Here is a 26,504-nt window from a genome sequence, read left to right as displayed (position 1 = left end):
AGAAATTCAAAATATCATCCCATTCTTTTTGTCTGACTTTTTGTCTTTTCTTATTTTCTGGAGGTCAGGTTGCCAAACTTTATCGTGACTCCAGTCTAGGAAACGTTGTGAATATTATAGTGGCTCGCTTAATTGTTCTCACAGAAGATCAGGTAAGAATGTTTTTATATCAAAGCTTTTAGGCTATGGGATTATCATCTTGAACAGATATATTTCTTTTATACTTCTCTTAGGAAGTCCTAGTTAAATTTTTTTTTGCTTTAAACTTCAATTTTTATGCAGTATTGAAATACTTTGTAATAATATACATCTCATCTCTTATTAAAGCTTTCTCTCCATAAATGCATACTTGCTACATGTTTCAGAATTAAAGATGAGCATTTTATTTGTATGGCTTACCTGATAATAATGGTTTTGGTTGCTTTTTGTATGCTGATGATCTCATATATGCTTTTTTTATTGTTGAAGTTGGAACTGGAATGAAAGTCTATTCCGTAGTAAATTAAATGAACCCTAGGTCAGATGTTGTGGAGATAAAAATCGGCAGGAGATTATTCCTAGAAACCACTGCTTCTAATTATAGTCCCACTTTAGTTTGCAAGAGTTTGACAACTGACCTTAGTAATTTGTTTGGAACATTTCTGGTATGCATGTTGTATTGCAGCCAAACTTGGAGATAAACCATCATGCAGACAAGTCCCTCGATAGCTTCTGTAAGTGGCAGAAATCCATTCTCTCCCACCAAAGTGATGGAAACACCATTCCAGAAAATGGGATTGCCCACCACGATAATGCAGTTCTTATTACTAGGTATGGTTTGTTGCAAGTATTTTTCCTTTGATTGTTGTGTTTGCTTGATGTTGTAAACTGTATTCAGTTCTATCTAAGGCCTCATTCAGATCATGAGTGTAGAAAGAGCAAAGTAGCAATTTATTTTTTTTATTACTGTGGAAGAGTATGGTCTACTATTAATGTGCTAGCATCAAATGAGCTAAATAAGGAAAAAGGATTAAGATTTAATTTAGAAATTTAATAAATAACTTTTCTCCTTATAAGTCTTATTTGTAATATTCAGTTGGAAGTACAAATATCATTTGCTAATAAAACAAAATATTAAAAGCATATATATATATATATATGTTGTCACTTTTGGTCATAAGATATGATAACTATTCCTATGTACTTCCTACTTATGTTAATTTATGCTAATTTACTAAGAAAAGAGGAGATTGATTGTCTGTTTAATTACATTATTTAAATTAAGCATTTAAATGCAAAGAAGCATATCCAGAGTTGGAGAGATAGCTCAGGGGGTATGAGCCTGTACTGCTTTTGGAGAAGACACATTCAGATCCCATCACCCACTTTGGGCTTTCACGACTGCCTGTAGCTATGGTTCTGGAGAATCTGATGCCTTCTGCAGCTACTGGTGCACAAATTACATTCATTCACACAAACACACACATACATGTAAATTCTTTAAGAAAAATCTTTAAGAAACAGATACTGTGTGTACGTTCTGTGTGTAAGAACATACTGTGTGTAAAGTTGTCTCCCGAGCAAAGTCATTACTTCATAATAACCCAATGAATTCATCCCTGCTTTCCAGTTTTACAACGCTGTTTATATTTATTAACTCTGTGGAGTATAGCAATAAGATCTTTTTGCCTGTTAGAAAAGGGGAAACTAAATCAAAATAGTTAAGTAAGTTTTTTAAGATCACTCAACTAATAAATCTAAAAGGACTTAACCCCTGATGATCTTGTTTTCTTTTTATTAGCCATATACCTTAATTCCTTTTTACTTTTTACTTTTGAAGATGGGGTCTTGCTATGTTGTTAGGCTGACATCTAGTAAGAGGGCTCCAGCCGTCCTCTGGTCTTAGTCTCCCAAATAGCTGGGACTGCAGATGTGTACCACCATGCCAAACTTCATTTTAATTTATTGATACTCTGACTATGATTGGGTAGAAACATTATTCTTTAATAATCCTAATATTATAATTGTGACCAGTTAACTCTATTTACAAATAAAAGACGAAAGAAATTAACCAAAATGAACAGTAAGCAAATGGAAACTAAATGCTGTCTTGGCTGAGTGGAATAGCTTTGTTATTTTGATTATTTATTTGCAAGTCCATCTTTAACATATGCATGATCTGTGGTAGGCTTCTATGCTTTACCCTCTAAGTAGGGGGAATAAAGCAAATAGGATCAGAACCTTTACACTCAGTAAGAAAATGTAATTTAACTCTTAGAAAAAAGTCTGTCAACTGTATCATAAAGTTTCCAAGTGCTTTTAAAAGTATTCTTACTTTAATTTTGAACTAACTTCATCTTTCTGTTATCAGAAACTAGAGAATTATATTCTGTGCTCACTGAATGAAGCCACATCTTATGGTTGTATATATATGTGCTGATACAGCTGTCTGATCAATTTTCTAATTCCTCTCAGTATTGATACCTGAAAGACTATCAAATATACTTAAGGAATTAAAAATATACTAGGAATTGTGCTAATGTAGAAACCTTTTATTCACTAAAATATATGGATATGGTTAGTGTTAATGAAGTTATCATGGAAAATATCTACTATGTATATACTTATCAAAATGATCACAGATATTTACATGGTTTCTATATTTCTTTTTGTTTCACATATAACCACAACTACACAATTTCAATATATCTGCACTAGATTTTCACCTTTTTTTTCAGAAAACAACAGAAGTTACAACAAGGCTACAGATTCCTAAGTATTTAAGTAGGAAACAGATTTGGGCAGTTCACCACCCTCTGATGGCTATAACATTCAACTCTGAATTTGCCCAGATAGTTTCCTAATTTTCTGTTGGGTTTTTTGCTTTGTAGGCTACTTTGATTGGCTTTTTAGTATCTGACATTTGAAATAACTTTTTCTCCCTCATCGTCTCTGGTGGCTAATCACACTAGTATTAGAAATGCCCTTCAGATGTAATAGAAGTCAGAGTTCAGATCTCCTATCAGTCTATATTGGCTGATGTAACAGAGGTAATAAGAATGCTTTTTGGAGCATGTGAAGATGGCTCATTTGGTAAAATGTTTGGTGGGGAATCATTAGTACCTGAGTTCAGATCCCCACCACTCCCATGAAAACCCAGATGCAGCATTACACATCGATGGGGCAGCAGAGACAGGAAGCAATAGACAGTTGGTGAGTTCTAGGTTTAGAGACCCTGTCTCAAAAATAAGGTAGAGAGGGGCTAGAGAGATGGCTCAGTAGTTAAGGGTGCTTTCTGCTCTTGCAGAGGAGCTGGGTTTGATTCCTAGAATCCATATAATTGCTTAAAACTGACTCCAATTCCAGGGACCTGCCATCTTCTGGCCTCTATGGGCACCAGGAATGCAAATGGTGTATACAGATACATGCAGATAAACATGCATGTACATAAAATACAAATAAATAAATCCTTAACAAATATGATGGAGAAATGATTGAAGAAAACACCTGACATTGACCTCCTGCTTCCATACTCATGCACTTCCACATACAAGCGTACACATGAACATGTGCACACATACAAATACCTCTTTGGGGCAGTATATATTTTAAACTACTATTAACACCTCAAGTTGATGTTAGCCTATATACTTGGGTCACGGAATGCCTAATCAAAATTAGATTATTACTGTCTTTATTATTTAGATAGTTATTTTCCAGTGAGGGAATGAGAGTTATCAGTGAATAGAAATAATACATATATTGAACATATTTAAATCATGATGCTATTTTCAGTAAAATTCAGAGAATTTCACCAACGATTTTATGTTAAGGTTGAAGCCTGCGTCATGTAACTGGTACACTCGGAGTTGTAAGTCCACCATTTATTCGTAGAGTGTGATTTATGTTTACTTGAAATGTCAGCTCACTAGGGGAATGTGTAATGTAATTGTCAAGGATTACAGAAGAAAACCTGTGATCCTTTTATCTCCGCAAGACCAAATTGTTCCAAGAATGTGGATGTTTTAAGCGCAACATCATTTGGAACTGTAATCACTCAGGCAACAATAGTTACCTTCAAGAGCTCTGTTAAAAAGTGATGCTATTTTATTTTATTCATTTGAGTTTAAGTTGTACCCTGCAAAGTTATTAGGTCACTGACTAGACAGAAAGAAAATAGGTGTGTCCAACCTTTGACATTGTAACGCGATGCTGTCATCGACAAGTTCTCCCTTGAGAACTGAGCAATCCAGCTTTAACAAAAAAAAAAAAAAAATCACAGAATGTCTTAGAGCATTTTAGTAAGTTTACAGTTTTGTGTTAGGCTACATTTATAGCTATCCTGAGCTACATGCAGCCCATTGACTGTTAGTTGAATATACTGGGCAAATTAAAACGCAATTGTTTTTATCTAGCATTAGTAATTCTGAAAAACAGCAACAAAGAATTCATCAAATTATTTATAAATTCTATTTTGATATACATGTATGTGTTTTACATGTAAACATATGTGTCCTGGTCTCTTCATCACTGTTCTATTGCTGTGAAGAGACACCGTGACCAAGGGAAATCTTATAAATGAAAGCATTTAGTTAGGGACTTGCTTGAAGTTTCAGAGATTTAGTCCATTATCATCATTGAGGGAAACACGGCAGCATGCAGGCAGGCACTGGAGCAGTAGCTAAGGGCTACATACTGATCTATAGGCAAAGAGAGCAACACTGAGCCTGGTGTGTGCTTTTACAACTTTAAAGCCCACCCCTAGTGCACACTTCCTCCAACAAGCTCACTCCAACAAGACTACACTTTTTTTTTTTTTTTGGTTTTTCGAGACAGGGTTTCTTTGTGTAGTTCTTGGTGTCTGTCCCGGATCTTGTTCTGTAGACCAGGCTGGCCTTGAACTCACAGAGATCTGTCTGGCTCAGCCTCCTGAGTGCCACCCTAGGCTACACCTCTAATCCTTCTCAAATATTGCCACTTCCTGGTAACTAAGCATATATGACCCTTTGGGGGCCATTCCTGTTCAAACCACCACAATATGTATCTGTGTAGTGTTTTATAGATACTGTTATTAATATTAAGTAATAAACTATAATGTAGTGAACATCTGTTGTCACCACTTAGACTTATAAAAACTTGACGTGTAGCTTCACGATCTTCCTAAAATGATAGTCAGTTTCTTCTCTATGATATAACATCACCTGATCTTTTATCTCTGAATACCAACTGGTTAGTGCAATCATGTATAGATGTATGGAAATTTGGCAACATTTCTATCTATTCTATCTTATATGCTATATTGTATATATATGAGTGTTTTGCTTACATTTATCTCTGTGGGCGACTTGTGTGCCTAGTGCCCATGGAGGCCAGAAGAGGGCATAGGATCCATTGGGATGGATGTTGTGAGCTACCACATGGGTGCTGGGAATTAATCCTTGGTCCTCTACTGAAGCAGCTTGTACTCTTAAATGATAAGTCATCTCTCCAGCCCTATAAGTATGTTCTAAGTAAACGTTAATTGTAGGATAATGAGAGTGTTCTTTTTTGTGATTTTTATCAAAACTCTCAAAATTATCAACTATTTTGTTTTTTTTGTTTATTTGTTTTGTTTTTTGACTGTTTAGTTTTTTAACACCCCTGTCTGTCCTGGAACTCACTCTGTAGACCAGGCTGGCCTCAAACTCACAGAGATTTGCCTGCCTCTGCCTCCCAAGTGCTGGGATTAAAGGTGAGCTCCACCACTGACTGGCAAAATTATCAACTTTTAAACACTATATAACTAAGTCAATGAATGATTAAACTTTGCACCAGAAACTCTTCAGACTCAAGTTATTGGGTAAAGTAGGTCTGTGCATACATATTAACTTGCTAAAAATCTGTAAAATTAATTTTTTAAATTAAATTTTGTACATTTATAAATTACTTCTAAAATTGATGGAGTTGCATGTATTTACTAGATGGTGTTTGGACACATGTAAGTTGTGGAATGCTTAAATCAAATATTAGCTTGGATGCATTATCTCACGTACTTCATTAATGTTCATATTAACAAATTGCAAATTAAGTTAATTAGGCATAAAATCCTGCTATTCAACATATTATCTATTTTCCATTTCTACATGAAGACAGGAAATATCAGTCACAAACTTAAAGTCAAGCCAATTTCTGAATTTATGTTGTGGTAAAGATCTTCAAGAAATTTATACATAGTTTGAAATTTGCTAGGAAGCTAGTGATGTAGAGTGTACCAGTGTCAATATTAGACTGTTAGTATAAATTAATTTCTATATTTTTTGGCTCTCTCTTCTATAATGCATTGGAAACATTTTTTCCATTTTAAGATATTAACACATTGCAGTTTATATATTTGGAATAGGAATTACCACATAAGTTCTTTTTGCATGGAAACAATTTTCTTGAGATAGAATTTGGACCACATAATTTACCCATTTAAAGGACAATTCAGTGGCTTTTGTGTACTTGTTCACAAGATGTGGTACCATCACTATGATTAATTTTAGAATACTCTGTTACTATCAACAGAAGGCAATCCCATTCCCCTGACCCCCAGCTCTAACCTTGATCCAGCCCCAGACAACAGCTAATCTAACCTTTTTCTTATACTTTTGCCTATTCTGGACCTGTCACAGATTTATCTATGGTGTAGCATGTATTAATATTACATTTCTCTTCCTAGCTTAAATCCAATGTACCCACCTTAAGAATTCCTTTGTTCATTAGGCTATTTTTCTATTTCTTTAAAAAAAATTACTATCTGTGTGTGTGTGTGTGTGTGTGTGTGTGTGTGTGTGTGTGTGTGTGTACCACTTGTGTATAGGCATCTTTGGGAAGAAGATGATGGGTTGGTTCCCTTGGAACTGGAGCTACAGGCAGTTGTAAGTGGTCTGAAGTGGGTGCTGGGAACTGAACCCAGGTCCTCTGCAAGAGCAGCAAGTGCTCTTAACATATGAGCCATCTCTCCAGCTCCTCTTATTAGGTTATTTTTTAATTAATATACTTTTGTAATTTTTATTAGTGAAAAGCATAGGACTCATAAGTACATTTTAAAATAGAGATGCAAAATGCACACTAAGTCATATAATTCGATCCTTAATTAAAATTGGTATATTTATCCTCATAAGGGGTCATGACTGTTTACTCTGGTACTCCTAGAACATAAAGGAATGAGAATTTCTCAAGTAAATCAACTGCATAACTTAAAAATTACAATAAAAGTGGTTTTGATAGAGCTTGGCATATAATGTAGTAGATTTAAACATAGTTTTAAAAGAATGTATCTGTCTGGATTAAATACTGGCTTCATGATGATATGTGGGAAAAGACAGAAAAAAGGGAGACTAAACATGGCACATTAACATTTAATTCATAAGAAATAAAATGCTCTTGGAAATAATATTAAATATTTGATAACTTATTGTCATTAAATTTTTAGGACTAGGTTAGGTCTAGAGACAACTATGAGACTTGAGTTTGGACTGTGGAGAGGTGGGCTTTGCTGTGTGGGTGTTCTTCCACCTCTATGGCCCCCCATTCCTTCTATCCTCTCCTCTCCTGTGTCTTCTCCTTTGTTCCTGTCTGATTGGCTCCTCACCCAAAACTGTTTGTCAATGATCATTTTCTTTCCAGTCTAGGACTATGGCACACTAGAGTGACCGTGTGACCATGATTTCCTGTGCAAACAGTCTTTAAGTAAAGTAGGTGTCACTTACAGTTAGGCCTAGGAGATGGGTACAGATGAAGGCCCGGCAGAGCCCATTGCCTATGCTTATGAAGTTTCAACTAAAAATGGAAATAAAATGGTGTGTTGTTATTAAACGTTTAAGAAACAGTGACATCAGAGCTGACATTTGTTTTATGGTTGTATCAATGTATATGTATGTAACCATGCATATTACATGCCAAATATGTAAGGGTTTTATAAATGATTAATATTTAAAGCTTAACTGTATAAATCTTATGCTGCTATCATCTCCCATTTTTTTTAATTTTTAAAAACTTTTTTTTCTCCCATTTTTGACGAGGAAACTGAGGAATAGAAAAGTTAAAAGAGGTCCCATAATAGTTATTAAAGCAAGGTTTAAAGCAAACTATGGAATTTGCTTACCAAATTCTTTTTAGAGGACTTAACAAAACAGTTAAGCCAAAATAATTATGTGGAGATACTTTGATATTATTGACACCTGTGGAAGGTAGGGATCAAGGTGGGCAGTGGTGGCGCATACCTTTAACCCCAGCACTCAGGTGGCAGAGCCAGGCGGATCTCTGTGAGTTCGAGGCCAGCCTGGTCTACAGAGTGAGTTCCAGGACAGGCACCAAAGCTACACAGAGAAACCTTGTCTCGAAAAACCAAAATAAATAAATAAATAAATAAAATAAAAATTTGAGGATTTGCATTGTTGAACATGGGGGTTACAATATGTATCCCATATCAAGTCCAGCTACTCATGCTCAATAAGCCAATTAATAGAGACAAATTAAAAGTGGAAAGCACAAAAGATTTATTCAATGTGGCCAAATTGAGAAGAGGGACAAAACAATCCAGCAAACTCCTCAAGTCCATCTCTGGGATCCAGAATTGGGATCAAAGTTTAAATAGAGGACCAAAGCTATGCATGTCTAAACAGTCCGTCATGATATGGTCCCACTTACCATGAACCATTGTTATTTGGGTTGCCATCTCATCCTGTAAGGTGGTCTGCGAAGTTACTAGAACTGTGTGAAGTCTCTTTCTGGGAGACATGTCCCCTCTGATTCCCATTCCTTCCCCAGCATGAGCCTACTGGGGAGATTCTTTGGGTCCATTGTTTCAGTAGTCTGATGGGCAGATTGCAAGACATGGTGGATTTTTAGAATATCTTCATTTCTGCCAGGTTAGTTACATTTCCCCACTTTGTGTTTTAGCACCGCAATGTTGAGGTAAAATATGTCTATGTCTAAAACAAATGCAATAAACAGAGTTCAAGTAGGAACTAAGGTTATAATATATATAATTTAGTTAGGTGGTTATGTATAAGAACCATTTTTCAAAATCTCTTGGCTTTTAGTTACTCTTGGGAGAGATGGGACAAGTAACTCCCTCTCATTGGTTTGAGACAGAGTCTTTGCATGAAATGGAGGGCTGGCTTCAAACTTACAATCTTCCTGTTTCAGCTTCTCAAGTGTGGGGTTACAGGCAAGTGCTACCACATCCAGCATGACTTTATTTCAGTTCTGACTACTTACCCTCTTTTCTCTGAAGACATTGCAATTAACCATCTGTCTACCTCAATTTTTTGAAACAGGGTCTTTCCCTGAAACCAAAACCTATTGATTCAGCCAGAATGGCTGACTAGTGATCTCCAGAACCCACCTATCTCTGTTTTCCTAGGACTGGGGTTACAGACACATGCCCCCATGCCTGACTTTTTGTCTGAACTCAGGTCCTCATGCTTCCGTGGTCAGTGCTTTACCAGCTACGCCATTTCCTCTGCCTCATTTCTTCTCTTTTCCTGATATGGATTTCAGAGTATAGTTGTCCTTGCTTGATTATATCATACGAGTTACTTTCCTGTTGTGATACAACACCATGACCAAGGCAACTTACAGAAGGAAGGGTTTCTTTGGAATTCTGGGATAAGGAACCCAGGAGATAAAGGTCCATCACCATCATGGTGGGAATCATGGTAGCCAGCAGGCACGTAGACAGGAGTAACTGAGATCTCACATCGAAAACCACAAGCAGAAAGTAGAGAGTGCTCATTGAGATACATGAGCTTTGAAACACATGGCTTTGAAACCTCAAAGCCTCCTTCTGTTCATGGTGACATGCCTCCTTTACCAAGGCCACTTTTCCTAAGCCTCCCCAAATAGCACCAACAACTAGGAAACAAGTGTTCAAATACTAGAGATTATAGGGAACATTTTATTTTATTTTGGTTTTTCGAGACAGGGTTTCTCTGTGTAGCTTTGCGCCTTTCCTGGAACTCACTTGGTAGCCCAGGCTGGCCTCGAACTCACAGAGATCCGCCTGGCTCTGCCTCCCAAGTGCTGGGATTAAAGGCGTGTGCCGCCGCCGCCGCCGCCGCCACCACCACCGCCCGGCTAATAGGGAACATTTTAATAGTGAGAAAGGGGAAAATTATGTGAGCTATAATCTTTAAAAGAGTCAGCCAGAGCCTGAAAAATATATTTGACCTTTTTAATATTATATTTTTTCAGGTAAATACTTGCAGTGAGAGAATTGTTGACTGACCACTTATTTATGTTGCTGCTTTTCAAAATTTTGTATTTTAGGAAAGAATAATTTAGGTGAATAGTCATGATATGATTGGGTTTTTGGAATTTAAAATGAAAAGAAACCCAAGAAGAAAATATTTTGTCTTAAAAAATAGATTTTTGTATAAGCTTTTGCTTTTAATTGTTATTAACAGCTGAAAAATTCAAATACTTAAATTTACAAATATCCAATTACTGGAATTAATTAATTAATTAATTAACTTTTTAATATAAAGAGGTTATAAACTAATATATTAGTTGGATTTTGTCTATGTTACTTGTTACTCTTTTAATTGGATAATCCAAACAGTACTTCATTTTTGCTAAGTCACCTAATACTCATTTAATAGTAGTTATTTGAAAAATTTATAGCTTATTGACTTTTTCTTCTTGTTCGTATGCCTTTTTATCTTCAATAGCCTTTTTTTCTTTTCAATAGTATTCAAACTTTAGGTTAGAATTATATGGAGCTTTACATATTTCTCAGTGGTTAAGAGCATTTGCTGCTCTCACAGAGGACTGGAGTTTGGTTTCCATCATCTACATCAGGTGGCTCACAGCTGCCTGTAACTCCAGCTTCAGGGAATCTGACATACTTCCTTATCTTAGCAAGTGTATTAGCACATGCATGTGCACACACACACACACACACACACACACACACACACACACACAATAAATAAAAATATTCAAATTTCATCATCTTTCCTTAGCTAATTTTCTAGCTTTCCCTCCTGTTATACATAATAAATTATATTACTTTAAAGAATATTCCCTTTAAGAACTGAGATTAGAAGTTATATATCATACAAAATTAATCTGTCAAATGTGTAATTTGGTAGTTTTAGCATATTCATAATGATGTACAGTCATCACTATTGTATTAGAGTTATGCACAGATACGATTAGAGGAGTTGATTGCCATAATTACAATCTGAGAAATCTCAGGAGACTGCGCTGGAGTCTCTGGGATGTTACCAACAGTCTCAGAACTTGGGAAGCTGAAAGTGTAGCTTTCTCTCTGTAGCTAAAAGCCCGAGCATGGACAGCTAATGGTGTTAAGTACTAGAATTCAAAAGATTTAACTCCATGGAGTTCTGATGTCTTGGCCAAGAGAATGGAGTGTATCAGCACCAGTGAGAGAGGAAGTCTCCTTTTCACTATGCCCAGGCCCCCATTTGATTGGGTGGTTCTTGCCTACATTTAGGGCAGATCTTTCTTCCATTTATTTATTTTTTTTTTTCACAAGGCCACTTCCTCTGGGAACATCCTCACTGGTGTAATCCTATGTTCTTAACCCATTGATACCTAAAATTAGCCATCCTCACTACCATCAAATATCTGAACATTTCTATTGTCCCTGAAAAATATCTTGTACCAATTAACAATCATTTTCTCTTGTCCTTAGTGTAAGCGAGACACAGTGAAACCACTGAACTGGAACACTCTATGGGTAGAAAAGATAGTTTATTTGGGGACAAGCTGCTGGGCTGCCTCAGAGAGTAGAGCAGTAGCTTGGCAGGAAAAGCCTTGTCAGTTTTATTAGGGCAGGTAGCAGCAGAAGGTAGCATGGAGGCCAGAACAGCCTGGGAGTTGTGGGGACTTAATGCAGTCTTATATAGGATTAATCTGGGACTAGTTACCCCAGGGGGGCAGTTGAGCTGGGGGTGTGTGTGTGAGAAGGCAGGTGGTGGCTTTCCTGACAAATAAAAGCCTGTCGTATGAGATTTCTGAGGGATGCTGAGTCTAGGTTTCTGTTTATCTGACAAGAATTTTCCTATTTACTTGGTAAGACAATCCAGCCTGGTCCATCATCTTAGGACATGATCAGCAGTGCTGCCATTTTGGGGCCTGCTTTGTGACCTAACACTTAGCATAGATTGCCACTTACTTACATGCTTTCTTTAGAGATTTGATTATTCTAGACATTCATATATTTATATAATGGAACAATATATGGCCTTTTGTGTTTGACCTATTTGTTGTAGCATAATGCTTTCAATGCTAAGAATAGCACTTGCTTCCTTTTTATGGCTGAATGACTTTCTCTTGGATATATTTTAATTGACTCTTCATTTGAATTTTAAAGTTTTCTTTTTATGACAATTTTGAATGATGCTCATATAAATAATGTTAATGTATAGTTTTGAATTTGTGTATGTTTTTAATTCTCCTGAGTATATACATAGGAATGGATTTTCTGAGTCACATGGTAACTGTTTTTTGTTATTTTGATTCTATTTTCATGTGCCCATTGGCCATTAGCATATCTTGCAGGCCGGCCAACATTGTAGGAAAAAAGGGTTTGTGGCTGAGTTGGTGTCTGTGTTTCTTGTTTGGTATCATGTGGAGTACCTTCCTGTAAAAAAGACACTAGACCATAGGGGTGAAGGCTCTTTGTAGGCACCAGCTTGAAGTCTCCATATTCAATGAGTTGTGTAGGTATTTTCTTGCCATCTGTTTGTGGAGAGCAACTGATAGTCTTGGCAATAGCCATCCATGGCTGTTTGTAGATTCCCATGGGACCCCTTTGGCCAACAACTCATTAAATATAACCCAATCCTGGTCCTGGAAACTTCATTTGGTGACAAGATGGCCTGTTGGGACTCAGTTACCCCATTATTTGATGATTTCATTTAGACCACATTTGCATATGTATATATATATTTAGGAAGCTTCTGCTGTATTAGGTTTCCATACAGCTTTTCAAATGGCCCTCAGTTTTAACTGTCTCTCCCTGTAATCTCTCCATCCCCATTCTCCCTCCTCTTCTGCACTTGATACTTTCATTCCAGCCCTCCATTCATAACTATCTATTCTCTTTTCTTTTCCTGATGAGATTTCTCAGTCTCCCCAGTCTCTTACTCTGTACCTAACCTCCATTTCTGCAAACTGTAGCTTGGTTATCATTGACTTAACAGCTAATATCTACATATAAGTGAATATTTACCATAGTTGTCTTCTGATTCTGGGATAACTCACCCAGGATGATTTTTTTTTTTGAGTTCCATCCATTTACATGTGAATTTCATGCTTTTATTTTTTAAACCACTGAGTAATAAATACTCCGTTGTGTAAATGTACCACATTTTCTTTATCCATTTAGAAGAAATTCTTTAACCTGGCATTTTTTTTTATAAAGTTGGATGAGGTCCATTGAATTGTCAAATATGCGATTAAGACATGAATGTTTGCACTAAGAATAGAAAACTAGGGGAAGCTTAACTTGCAAGATTCATTCACTCTGATTCTTTCCCTCAGCCCTGTCCCTGTCCCTTTGTCTTCAGAGATAGTGACACTCTTTTCCTTGGAAATGTGGCACTTCAGTGTCTTGTGACTTGCTTCAGAGAAGATGTCTAGAGAGTCCTTACTGTATCAATGTCTCAAGTTCTTTCAATTGAACATGTCCATCAATGCACCATATTTTAGTATTTTATATCTGTCTATTGATTGAATAACAGTAGACTCAGGAACTAGTGGAGCCCAAAGAAATTGTCATTATTCAGAGAAGTAATAAAGCAAACCTACAACATTGAGAGATGGTAGCCTTCAGTAGCCACAGTGAATACAGAAAAATATGGATTTTTATTAATCCTTTGTTAATAATTAATTTAATTCTGTTCACTTGTAAGCCCAGGCTATATTTTTATTATAAAATGTCTTTCACATTATACTGTCAAGTGCAATTACGGTTTTGATAGGTTTAAAAACGGAAGATATTAGGTAAAAACATTCTTTGGAGACAGAAAGCAATAACGCAATATCCAATTTAATTGTTACAATTTAGAATATCTTTAATGCATTACTTGTATTTTGTCTTATTTAAAATACTAACCATTTATAATTGGATACTTGTAGATAATGTTGAAAAAGTTTACTTTAAAATTCCTGCTGTGCTTGTCATTGAAAATGTTTTGGAGAACCCAAATAAGATATTATCATACTGAAGAAAATTTCCTCAGAAAATTGTGATTGACAGCTTATGTTAAGGTTTGCAATCTTGCATAGTATCATGCCAAGTTTTCATTTATTCACTTTCTTGCAAGTGGAACGAGACACAATCATACAGGCTTACCACAGAGTTCCTTTAGATAAACCGTTGTCTTGTGAGAAAATGTCCTGCTGAGCTTGCCTATAGTTCTCACCATAGATCCTTTAAGATCTGGATGCCTGTTGCTTTGTCTTCAAGGTTACTATGAGAGGCTAGGAATTGATCAGAAACATAAATTCTTTCAGTGGTACAGATAAGTAAGCACATTACCATGAACATAGATTTTTGATAAGTAGGTTAGGGCTGTTTATTAATAATCTACAAATGGTAAATAACCATAATTTTCTAAACAGTATTTATGTAGCAGTGCTACAGAGAATATTGTGGTACACATAAGAAGAGACTTGTAAACTGTTTATAATATCAGTTGGAGACTGTTTATAGCAAATACTATTGTCAGTGACATTGTGAATTAGTCACGGTCTTCAGTCACTTCAGTTTTGAGTTTTCAATCAGCATCATTTTAAATTATTACTTGAAATGAAATATATATTTTTCATAAGCAGTATTCTCTGGTTTTGACCCAAATTTTTGAGTAAGTAGGTATCATATTATATCTTCAATATGAATCAACTATAACTAAAGTATAATTAGATATATTCAAAATACTCTTCTAAAATTTATTTTGTATGGGAACATAATATTGATGCTATGTGCCTGTAAATGTGTAAGGAACCTAAAACAGTTAAGGTAAGAGTAATTTATTGCTTTGAAAATACATGTAGGGCATTGTTTCATTACATGAATCACATATTTTTAGTCCATGATGTATGTATGTGTGTGAATTCATGTATATGTGTATATTTTTGTGCATGCGTGTGTGTGAATTGTCAAAGTTTTTGCTTGTAATTATGATCTTAGTCCATTTTTTCCAAGGACTAGCTTTATAAAAAGGCAATACTGCATTGAGTGTATTTTTCTACTGCCATAATTTAACTTCTCCATTCTAAAAAGTTGTTTTGTAAATGATGCTCCTGTTTGATTTTAAACTGTTTACCCTTTCAGAATATATTAAATAGAGCATTACACATTACAGATCTACCTTTTTAAATCACTTTCCTAACTGTATGACATTGGGCAAATTACTTTGTGCTTTCATTTTTCTTTTTGACTAATAAATCAAGATTATGATAACATCATCTCTTTCATAGCGTTGTATGTAAACTAACAAGTAAAAGCATAGCTTAAATGACAAAAGTATATTTCTCAAGATGGTATCTGACTCGGTTGGTATCTGAAGTGATAGCAGTTATGAGCACTCACTATTTCGGTGAGATTGGCTGGTGCAGAAGCGTCCTGGGATACATGGCAGGAGATTTGCATTCCCCTACTCCCCCCATGTGAGTGAAATGAGAAGAAATTAGATGTCTAGCATGTGACTGCCTTCCATGAGTCCATATTTATTTTTAAACCATAACTGTTTAAAATTACTTATTAAATTATTTTCCCCTTACTTCCTATAATTTATGCTTGAATAAATTTGAACCAGTTTTTCTTAGTTTATGTTAACCTGCCAAACTCTCTTATTCATTCCTGCTCCAATCTGAGAAGCATAAGGCCCTTTTCAACCATAGGAAGCATTGGTGGCAATGTATGAGAGGCAGCTGGTACAGGGAGAAAATATTCATGCTCTAATATGATATCAATAGGTCAGAGTCATTTATAGAAGTCTGGGCTTTAAACACTTTCCTTCCCAATTAGAAACTTCCTATTCGAAAATCATTCAGAAAGATAAGCTATACAACCATTATGGAAAAATTGTAAAGAAATTCCTCAAACAAAACAAAACTGTTTTAGGAAACAGAAATCTTGCTACTTTGTATATGTGCACAGGATATGGAATCAGTATTTTGGAGAGATGTCTGCAATCCCATGCTCATTACAACATATGGAATTAACCTAAGTATTATCAACAGATGAGGGGTGGGACTTCACGAGTTCCTCTTCCATTCATGCTGCTCCTGTGCGGATGTTCTGTATGTTGTCACAGCCTCTGTGGGTTCATCTGTCCCTCTTCCCCTGTCATGCCCTGAAAACACTGTCTTGCTGCAGTCTTCTGCTGTCTCTGGCTCTTAAAATCTTTACACTCCTTCTATGATGATCTCTGAGCTTTGGGAGGAAGTGTGAATGATATAAATATTCCGTTTATGGCTCAGCATACCACAGTAAAGGAATGAACTTCAAGCATTTCTTTTTTCCAAACAAAAATGAATATATAAGATAATGCATATGTTAAATAGCTTGACTTAGCTATTCTACAATATATCCATACATTAAAACATTATATACTGTAAATAAATGTAACTTAATTTACTAAGAGACAGCTAACAACTATCCTTAGTTATCATTAGTTATAAATCCTATCCATAATTTATTTAAGTTAATGACTTATGAGTAGCTTGGTATATAGTACCTAGTAATTAAGAACATGATGGCATTTTGCTTAGTTGGCTGCAACTTAAACATTTTTGCCATATTCTGAGATTTTCACCACGACTCAACTTTTTTTTTTTCTCCTGTGCTATTCCCATCTCCTCCTAACCCCTCTCCCCTTCTCCTTCTCACTTCTGAGGCTGGAATTTTAGGCTAGCACTCCTCTTATCAGGCATTTACATAGCTCTAAGGATTTGAATTCTAGTCCTCTTCCTTGGCAAGAACTTTAACCACTGAACCATCTCCCCAGTCCTTATTGACAATGAGAGAGAGAGAGAGAGAGAGAGAGAGAGAGAGAGAGAGAGAGAGAGAGAGAGAGAGAGAGAGAAACCAAAATAAACAAAAGTCACTAATCTTACACTGACAAGTCCCTGTGCACTGCCCCTCCACCCCCCCCCCTTGCTGTGGAGTTACCTTTTAAAGAGGAAACATGTTTAAACAACAGATTATAAGGAAAGGGTAAGACTTCTTGATTTTAATCTTGTTAATTTTACTATGCTTATTAGGTAGGTGAGAAGAAATGTTAAGTAGTCAATTGGCTACACTCTGGTAGGGAGCACACATCAGTATATAGATTATAATTTAAAGCCAGTGACCTAGAAATGAAGTATTTTTAGAGAAGCGTTCTGAGGATTCAATCTGGATTGCTTCAGTGTTTAAAGGTCAGAGAGGAAGAAAGAAACCTCAGGATAGAAGATAGGAAAAGCAGCCAGTGAGAGAGGAGCAACTAGGGGAAGGATAAGGTGAGAAGTGAGTAGGATTCAAGCAGATGGCCCCAGAAAGGAAATGCTCTCTTCAGTCAGATAGTGTCGTCTTCTTTCTTAGGACCAAGATATCTCATGATGAAGACATTTTAAGCCTTGGGAAGTTTTATCTCAGTATTTATTTCTGAACTTAAATGTGTGAATTTAGGTAAAAGAAATAAAATTATCTTGTCTGTTTATTCATATCCTTGTTCCCAAAAGTGAATAGTTCCAAACATTTTTCAAGTGTCAGTTAGTTTTCTTCAGATAATTAATCTCATTAATGTTTTGTATGTATTTATTAAACTGAAATAAATAATATGGTTAAATTCTTTTGGCATATTACCTTAATTTTAGTTTGTTTGTTTTTTTTTTCCACCCAGGTGCCATGTTAATGATTAAGCAAGTGCTTTGTGGCCTATGCTGGGTTAATATGACAAGTATGTGGCTTGAAGCCAGTGAAATGTCTGCATGTGCCCGGCAATATTCAGTGTTTTCCGATACACAGCTGTCATAATCACTGTGTGCTATACTGATAAAACAGCACCTACTATAATGAGACAGTTTACTGTTTGTCAAAATGTGAGTCCGTGTGATTTCTTCATTTCAGCTGGGAAAACCTTTTTGTATATATTTTCAGCATTTCAATAGGGACCAGGGATTTACAGTAGAGGTACAGGAGCTTTAAAATGTTAACAGCCCATTAAGTACAGGATATGGTTCATGAGCTTTAATGGGAAGTTGTTAAAAGGAGATGGAACTGTTCCAGTGTTTGGGGAGAAGTAGTTAATGGACAAGCACAGGGCAGAGAACTCTTAAAACCACATCTATTTGTGTAGACCAAAGGACAATAGCAACACATATCATCCACCCTGATAAGCAATGGTTGGAGCACAGCAAGAACTCCACTTGGTGAATATGCTAACTTGCTTTTTCAGAAGATAGCCAGCGAGGTTGTGCTAGAAAATTCCTCCCTGTGGATTTGAGATGCTTGGCATTCATTAAATCAAACCTTAAAAGACTTTGAAATAGCACCTACTTTGTTTAACTTTGAGAGATTACAAGACCCCTGAGATTAGTCCTTAGAATAGCCTTTAGTGATTATCCAGAGTATAATAAAAATGCAAAATTTCAAAGAAAGGTATTTTTAAAATAAAAAGTTCAGTACTTTGGAGCATGCTACTTATTATAGTCTAGTTATTATGCATACTATTTATTATACATTTTGGAACATACTATTATTATACATCTCTTGTGATCCACTTATACATGCATTAAGCAATTGTTTAATTATTAGATCTGATATACCACCTGTTTTATATGCACATTCTTCTATCTTGGCCATCAGCTCAGGCTAGCAGTTCAAGTCTTCTGTTTGAGCAGAGTGAACACTTTTCTTTCTAAGCTCTTCATGAGCAATTCATGTAACTTCTTTGACTTCTACAAAATTCTGACTGAGACTGTATAGGATTATTTATATGATCAAATGAAATCATGTACCTAAATACTCCATAAATTATTAAATGACAAATCTACATCATATAATGTCATTATTAGAAAGGATAACCCAGAAGCTAAGCCTTTGGAACTTTGTAGATGGGTCCAAATATTGAAAATATAGCTCTACTTAATACTGTTCACTCTTTCAGCACTGAGTTTTATCACTTATGCTTTATAAATCTTTTGCTTTGGGTTTTATATTTATTGATTAGAAAATGAAAGTTGAAAAAAATGATGAGAGCGCTGTAGAACCTTGAATAAGAATTACTATTATTATTATTTTGTGGTACTTGGAAGTGAATGCAGGACCACATGCATGCTGGGCAGATGCTCTACCATTGAGCTATAACCCTAGCCCTTGACTCAGGATGAAATTCCATGTTTGATTCCTTACCTGAGCATTCTTTTTCAGCTCAGTCCATGACATTCCCTGTCTGCTATGCTGCTATTTTTTCTTTCTCTATTGCTACATAACAACTCACACCAAAACAGTGTATTAAAACAATGACCATCTTTTTATTGTTGCTCATGCTCTCTTGGTAGTGAAGTTGGGGAGTACTGAATTGGGCACTTCTGCCTAGGTCTCTAGTATAATTACACCTATACCCTGACTTGAAGTGGGACAACGGGAGACTGTAGGAGCTGGGCAATAAAGCATCTTATCTCTCTAACATGGTTTCTTTGTGTAGGCTAGTTTCTCTGCATGTTCCAGCCTTAGGGTAATCACCTTCCTTACACAGAGGAAACAATGGCCAGTATCCCAAAAGAAAAAGGCTGAACTTGTCTTTGGCGTGGGAATTACTTCCTCTAACATCATAGACTTGTCAAGCCTCTTGAGGATTAAACACACACCTTCCATAGTGAGTCATTTGTATGCGGACCCATGTTATTGTGACCACTTTTGCACATGAATAATGAGTAATCCCATCACTATGTATATAGCTCCTGTTCCTCCTTAGCCTGACTTTTTCAAGGACTGTGTGGAGAACTGTTTGCTCTCCCTTTTCTTTTACAAGTGTATATTTTCATGTTACATACAAATAAGACAAAAGTAAAAACTGACTAACAGTAACAGAATCGCTTTCCAAATTACTTTTTCTTCTTTTGGAGAGATTATTTGACATATAATGAGGAAGAAAAGCCTCAACTTTCCTTGAAATCTTACTTACTTTACTTCAGAGTTCACCTTTGGAGAATCATCTGTGTACTCACAGATAATAAAATGTTTATTCTTTTTTCCCAACATGTTAGGTTTTTAATGGAGTGGTATTTATATAGGAGATATTTTGAAAATTGTGCAGCACTGCCTACATAGTGAAATTTGCTAATGTTCCTTATGAAATCAGAAGTTTTTGGATAATTAAATCCATATGTTCAAATGTTGTGGATATCACTCTGTATGATGTGAATGTGTTGCTCTGACTGGTTAATAAATAAAGTGCTGATTGGCCAGTAGCCAGGCAGAAAGTATAGGCGGGACAAAGAGAGAGGAGAATTCTGGGAACAGAAAGGCTGAGTCAGAAGACGCTGCCAGCCGCCATGAAATTATGATGTAAAGTACTGGTAAGCCACAAGCCATGTGGCAATTTATAGATTAATAGAAATGGGTTAATTTAAGATATAAAAACTAGAGAGCAAGAAGCCTGCTATGGCCATACAGTTTATAAGTAATATAAGTCTCTGTGTGTTTACTTGGGTCTGAGTGGCTGCGGGACTGGGTGGGACTGGCGGGACTGGAGAAAACTCCAGCTACACCTAAATGTTAAAATTATGAATGTAAAACTGCATTGTATAGTATATATTCATAAAGAAGAGTTGCCATACTAATTTGTAAGAGGTTCGTGGGATTCTGTTACACTCACATGACATGTTTTTCTACAAACTTTCTAAAGCAGTCTTATGTTGTCAACTCCCCTGTGTTTAATACCTGTAATACTCTAACCCGAGAGAGTCATAAAGGACAACATTTGTTTTAGCACATTAGTGTTTGTGTCTTCTGGAGAAAGGAGAGCTTATTGATTACTATTTTTGCCTTTGAGGTTTGAGCACATTTTCAAGGTTGGCAAAAATGGAATAACTGTAAAATGAGATATACTGAGCATATTTTGAAAATCAGTTTTCATCAGGAAAAAGAAAAGAAAAGCATTGCCAATTTGAAATGTTGAGAAAATTTGGCAGACTTGGCAGGGCATATTTGGAATATTCTGAGAAATTAGATAATTTACAAAGAAATATGAAATGTAATATTTTAATATTTCCTTTTTATTATGTTCCGACTGACAGTAAGGGTACTTTATTGATTCATTTAAACTCTTATATAATTGGAGATACATTTTTTGTTTTAAATTTCCAGTTTGCTTTATAATGTTGGCTTTTCCATTTTTAGAACTCACTGAAAACAACCATAAAATTCTAAGTTTGCAAAGAAGAGGAAGGTTAGAGGTTCCTGAGAGAAATGAGAAATGCTTGAGTGTAAGATTAAGTCAGAGTCATTTATTAAAAATAACAAACATGACAATGTCATAAAAAACAGGCTATGGAAAATAAAAATTAAAAGGCTGAAGAAATATGACTAGTAAAGCCAGGCAGTGGTGGTGCACACCCTTAATCCCAGCACCTGGGAGGCAGAGGCAGGCGGATCTCTAAGATCAAGGCCAGCGTGGTCTACAGAGAGAGTTTCAGGTTGGACAGCCAGGGCTGCACAACAAGACCCTGTATCAAAAGGCAAAAAAAAAAACAATAAGAAAGACAGAGAGGGAGGGAGAGCGAGAGAGAGAGTGAGAGAGAGAGAGAGAGAGGAGAGGAGAGAGGAGAGAGAGAGAGAGAGAGAGAGAGAGAGAGGGAGGGAGGGGGGGAGAGAGAGAGGAGAGAGAGAGAGAGAGAGAGAGAGAGAGAGAGAGAGAGGGAGAGAGAGAGAGAGAGAGAGAGAGAGAGAGAGAGAGAGAGAACATTTAAATGCAGTATCTGGCCTATGCTGGATTCTGTTTTAGAAGAAGAAGAAAAAGGACATTTTTAGGTCAAATGACTGAATTGGAATATAGGTTAGATAAACATATTGTAAATGTGAGTGATTTCTTTGTGGTTATATGAGAAAATATGCCTAATGGAAGAAATAAATACTGAGAATATTTAGGAATAATGAACCCTTGTGTCAAAAGGTTCAGGAACTACTACTACTTCTTCTTCTTCTTCTTCTTCTTCTTCTCTTCTTCTTCTTCTTCTTCTTCTTCTTCTTCTTCTTCTTCTTCTTCTTCTTCTTCTTCTTCTCTCTTCTCTCTTTCTTCTCTTCCTCTTCCTCTTCCTCTTCCTCTCTCCTCTTTCTCCTCTTCCTTTCTTTCTCTGTCTGTCTGTCTCTGTGTGTGTAAAAACAAAAATACAAAATAATTTCATAAGTGTTTTATTATTTTGAGATATTTGAAGCTAGTATTTTTTTTTTTTTTTTTTTTTTTTTGGTTTTTTTGAGACAGGGTTTCTCTGTGTAGCTTTGCGCCTTTCCTGGAGCTCACTTGGTAGCCCAGGCTGGCCTCGAACTCACAGAGATCCGCCTGGCTCTGCCTCCCGAGTGCTGGGATTAAAGGCGTGCACCACCAACGCCCGGCAAAGCTAGTATTTAACATGAAGTCATAGAGCAGATTCTTCTGGAATATCAAAGTGAAGAACATGATGCATACTTCTGTTCTCTATAGCTCCAGTTTTTGTATAGGATGTAATCAAAGAGGAAAAGGATAGCTATGGTTAAAAAAGAAAAGAAAAGAAAAATATCAACTAGTTGAGGTTGTTGATCCTTGGCTCTTTCTGTTATCCTGGTCTGTAAGAAGGGCAGCTCAAATGATCTGTCCTTCCTTCTAGGATACACATGGAATTACAGAAGCAGCTACGTGGGTTGTTTCAGTGGTGAAAACATCTGTTTGACCTTGCTGAGATATTTCCCATTCTTTTGCTTTATTTCTCTTTGCTTTGTGAACATCCTTTCCTTCTGCTCTACAGCTCCATGAGGAGATTGATTAATCCCTAATATGCTCCAGTTTTTACCAACTCATCGAAATTTCTGGCATAGTACCAGGTGAAAACTCATAGTGCAGTGGACCTGGTTTATAATGAAATTTTTATATCTTATTGATTTTGTTACAGTGTTTACTAAGCTATTCTAAATGACTAAATAAAACTAAATTGATTTTTATTTATTTTATTTTTTGATTAACAAAATATGTAACATGGACATAAAACATAAATGCATAGAAATGAAATAGATTATTAAGTATCCCAGTTACATGGAACAGCATTTAGTGAATAAATAACAGAGTTGATCTAAAATACTTCTTTTTTAATTTAATTTTTTTTCATTTATTTTACATACTGGCCACAGTTTGTCCTCCCTCCTCTCCTCCTGTCTCCCCCATCCCCCCAACCCCTTAGCTTCCCATCTACCCTCCTTAGTCTCCATTCAGAAAGGGGCAGGTCTCCCATGGGCATGAGCAAAGCATGGCACATCAAGTTGAGGAAGGACCAAGTTTCTCCCCCTGCATTAAGGCTGGGCAAGGTAATCCAGCATGGGAAACAGGTTCCCAAAAGCCTGCCGAGCCTAAAATACGTCTTAGTTTTGATAGCTCCAAGTAGAATTATTTAAGATATAAGGAAATACATACAATAATATATTCATTCTTCTTGTTCATTCAGGGGCATTACATGTTGACAGACCATAGATCTTGTTGCCACTTCTACTGAAAAGACATTGAGTCCTCTGTTGTTGAAGCAGTTTTTACTCAGTTCATTCCTGATGTGTATAATCACTTTGTCATCTGGCTTATTTTCAATGATTGACATTATCCAGTGTCATATTTGCAACAATGTACAGTTATATTTTCATTGCCATCTATGACTTTAACATCGCTTCTATCAAGAACAGATTTGCAAGTGGCTCTCACGCTGTCCACTGCATGCCTCCATATGGAGAGCTTTAATTCTTCTTCTTCTTTTTTTTTTTTTTTTGTTTTTTTGAGACAGGGTTTCTCTATGTATTTTTGGTGCCTGTCCTGGATCTTGCTCTGTAGACCAGGCTGGCCTCGAACTCACAGAGATCTGCCTGTCTCAGCCTCCTGAGTCCTGGGATTAAAAGTGTGTGCCACCACTTTTACCTGGCGACAGCTTTAATTCTTGCTTTCATCTTTCTGCATAGGTATTGATGAATGGGCATGCCTCTGTCAGCTCCAGAGCCTTGTTGTAGCCCATTGAGTGTAGAATCACCCACACATCAGGAGGGTCTCCTTCTCCATCATTGGCTTCCATCAGATGCAAGTCCACAAATCCCTGTTTTGTTAATTCGTTCTTCTTTGTGTCAAAGTTTTAGGTCACAATCCATCCTAACAGGAAACCAGGATGGGAGCTTAAGGCCAACTGAATTAATTTTTAAAATGGCCTTTATTTCTATTTTCAACATGAAGGGGTCTGGAATTAGCGTATAATGTGTTAGACCCTAATTATTCCTTTAACCTAAGGAATGTTCTAAGTCTAAGCTTTGAGAATTATCTTGATCACCTACATCTTGTTCTATTCATTAAAATGAATGAAAGTATTTCTAATTACACATTCAAAAAGATGCTATGTTATTTGGTGCAAAATATCTTCCATGAGGTCATGTGTTTGATATTTGGGGGAGGTTGTGGGACTTTGGGTACATATAGGCATGATAGCAGAAGTAGGTTGCTGGGGGTGGGTTTTGAAGCTGATATTTGTTTTTATTTCTGGCTGGAGATCTCTATTTGATGATTTTCCAAGATATGAGTGGCCTCTGCCACATGCTACTTTTTTCACTGTGTTGAATAGCAACACTTAGAAATGCAAGTTTATATTAATGAAAAATGAACAAGTATATTTATTTTACTTTTAATTTATTCTTTCACACTCAGTGTTCTTTGATCCTTTCCACTGTTTTTTTACTTGACATACTGAGTCTTTCTTCCCAACATGTTACCTCTCCTCCACCACACACACACAGTCTCAATTTCTTTGCTGCATTTCTAAATCCTGTTGATGAGTTTTTTCATCCATGTATGCTGACTTTCTTACACAAGTCTTTAACTGACTTCCTTTATGTTCACCTTGTTTGGATCTTATTTGAAGTCACAGACAGGTTTTACAACTGCGGTTATAAATTTCTTGTCTTTTATTTCATCCATTTTGTATTTTAGAATTGTTATTGAAGAATAGAATCTTTTGGAAGAGTTTTTTGCCTTTCTTTTTCATGTTTCATATATTTCTGGGTGTGATTTGCACATTGGTTGTGAGTTTCTCTTCTAATTTTATTTGTTGGTCTTTTATGTGTGAGGCTTCTTTGAAGGCCCGATTCTCAGCAGTAGTGACGTATGGCCATAAAGTTAGCTCCTTCTCTACAGGGAGCCCAGCCTGGAGCTTCTGCTAGAGCTCCTGTCTTCTGCTGTTAACTGTGGAATCTTTTAGTTTTCCATGCTTTGAATCTGTCCTGTCACTCCTTCTGAGATTCCTGATGCTCTCTTTTCCTTTTATTCTGTCTTTGGAATAGGGGTCCTCTGCCCCCAAGTCTTCTAACTCATAGAAGCAGAGACAGCTCCTCATATACAGTCTTGCCCCAGAAGTCTGCTAAGCTTGATGTATTTTGCTTCATATAAATCCAGAGTAGTTTTGTAATTTATGCTTCCATTGTGTATCACTTCACATTTGAGGAATGTATGGCATAAGGGAGACTTTTGGCCACCCAGGTTTTAAAAAAATCACAGATCTAAGTTTCAAACTTAGGTCTATCTGACTTTAGCTTGTAGTCATTGGTGTTCAATTATTTGTTGGAATTTATTTTGTGCCAGACACTGAAACCTCCTTGCAGTCTTACTGGTGGAATTTATATTTGAAGAGGGAAGGGGATTAACAAGGAAGAGATATGTATTTATTATTAATATGAACTCTACAGAAAAATACATATTGTGATATAATCTGAGTATTTTTACAAACCACGTCCCCAGAATATATATGCCAATATCTAATCACCAAGGTGATGGTATTAAGAAGAGGGACATATGTAATTCATAATAATAGACAGAGCCCTTATGAATAAGATTACTTCCCTTGCAGAGAGGCTCAAGGGAAGTTGGTACCCTCTTATGCCATTTGATTATGTAAATATACAGTGAGAATGTTGCATCTGTGCAGCAGAGAGCCCACAGCAGATCCCAAATGTTGGCAGTTTGATCTGACTTCTAAGACTCCATAAATATGAGGAATAGATTTCTGTTGTTTCTAAGTTACCCCTGTATATAACATATTTTGTTATAGACACTCTAAGACTAATAACCATGTCAGAGAACGATAAACAAAAGTACTCAGATATGGCATGGTTCATAAAAGTCTATCTCAGGACTGACACAGCAGCTAACTGTTGAAGCCTGAGAAGGATCTGTAAAGGGCCAAGTGAAGAAGCATCCAGGCCTACATATAAACATACCCTAAGCAGGGGAGAAGCTGTAGCTCAGCTGTCAGGTAATACCAGCGTG

General features: G+C 36.3%; 1 protein-coding gene across 4 annotated transcripts in view; it reads left to right on the top strand.

Annotated features, from left to right (window-relative positions):
* The window catches only part of Adamts6 (ADAM metallopeptidase with thrombospondin type 1 motif 6), a 234,759-nt gene that overhangs the window by 29,880 nt on the left and 178,375 nt on the right, over window positions 1-26,504 (top strand). For all 4 annotated transcript variants that reach the window (XM_028883981.2, XM_028883990.1, XM_028884000.2 and 1 more), the window contains exons 6-7: window positions 69-152; window positions 665-810. In XM_028883981.2, the coding sequence (XP_028739814.1) occupies window positions 69-152; window positions 665-810 (230 nt within the window). The remainder of the gene's footprint in view (window positions 1-68; window positions 153-664; window positions 811-26,504) is intronic.

The sequence above is a fragment of the Peromyscus leucopus genome, chromosome 11 (assembly GCF_004664715.2).
Source record: "Peromyscus leucopus breed LL Stock chromosome 11, UCI_PerLeu_2.1, whole genome shotgun sequence".
In the NCBI taxonomy this organism is placed as follows: Eukaryota; Metazoa; Chordata; class Mammalia; order Rodentia; family Cricetidae; genus Peromyscus; species Peromyscus leucopus.
Note: the sequence above shows the minus strand (reverse complement) of the source record. Positions and strands in the feature narration are given on the sequence as shown.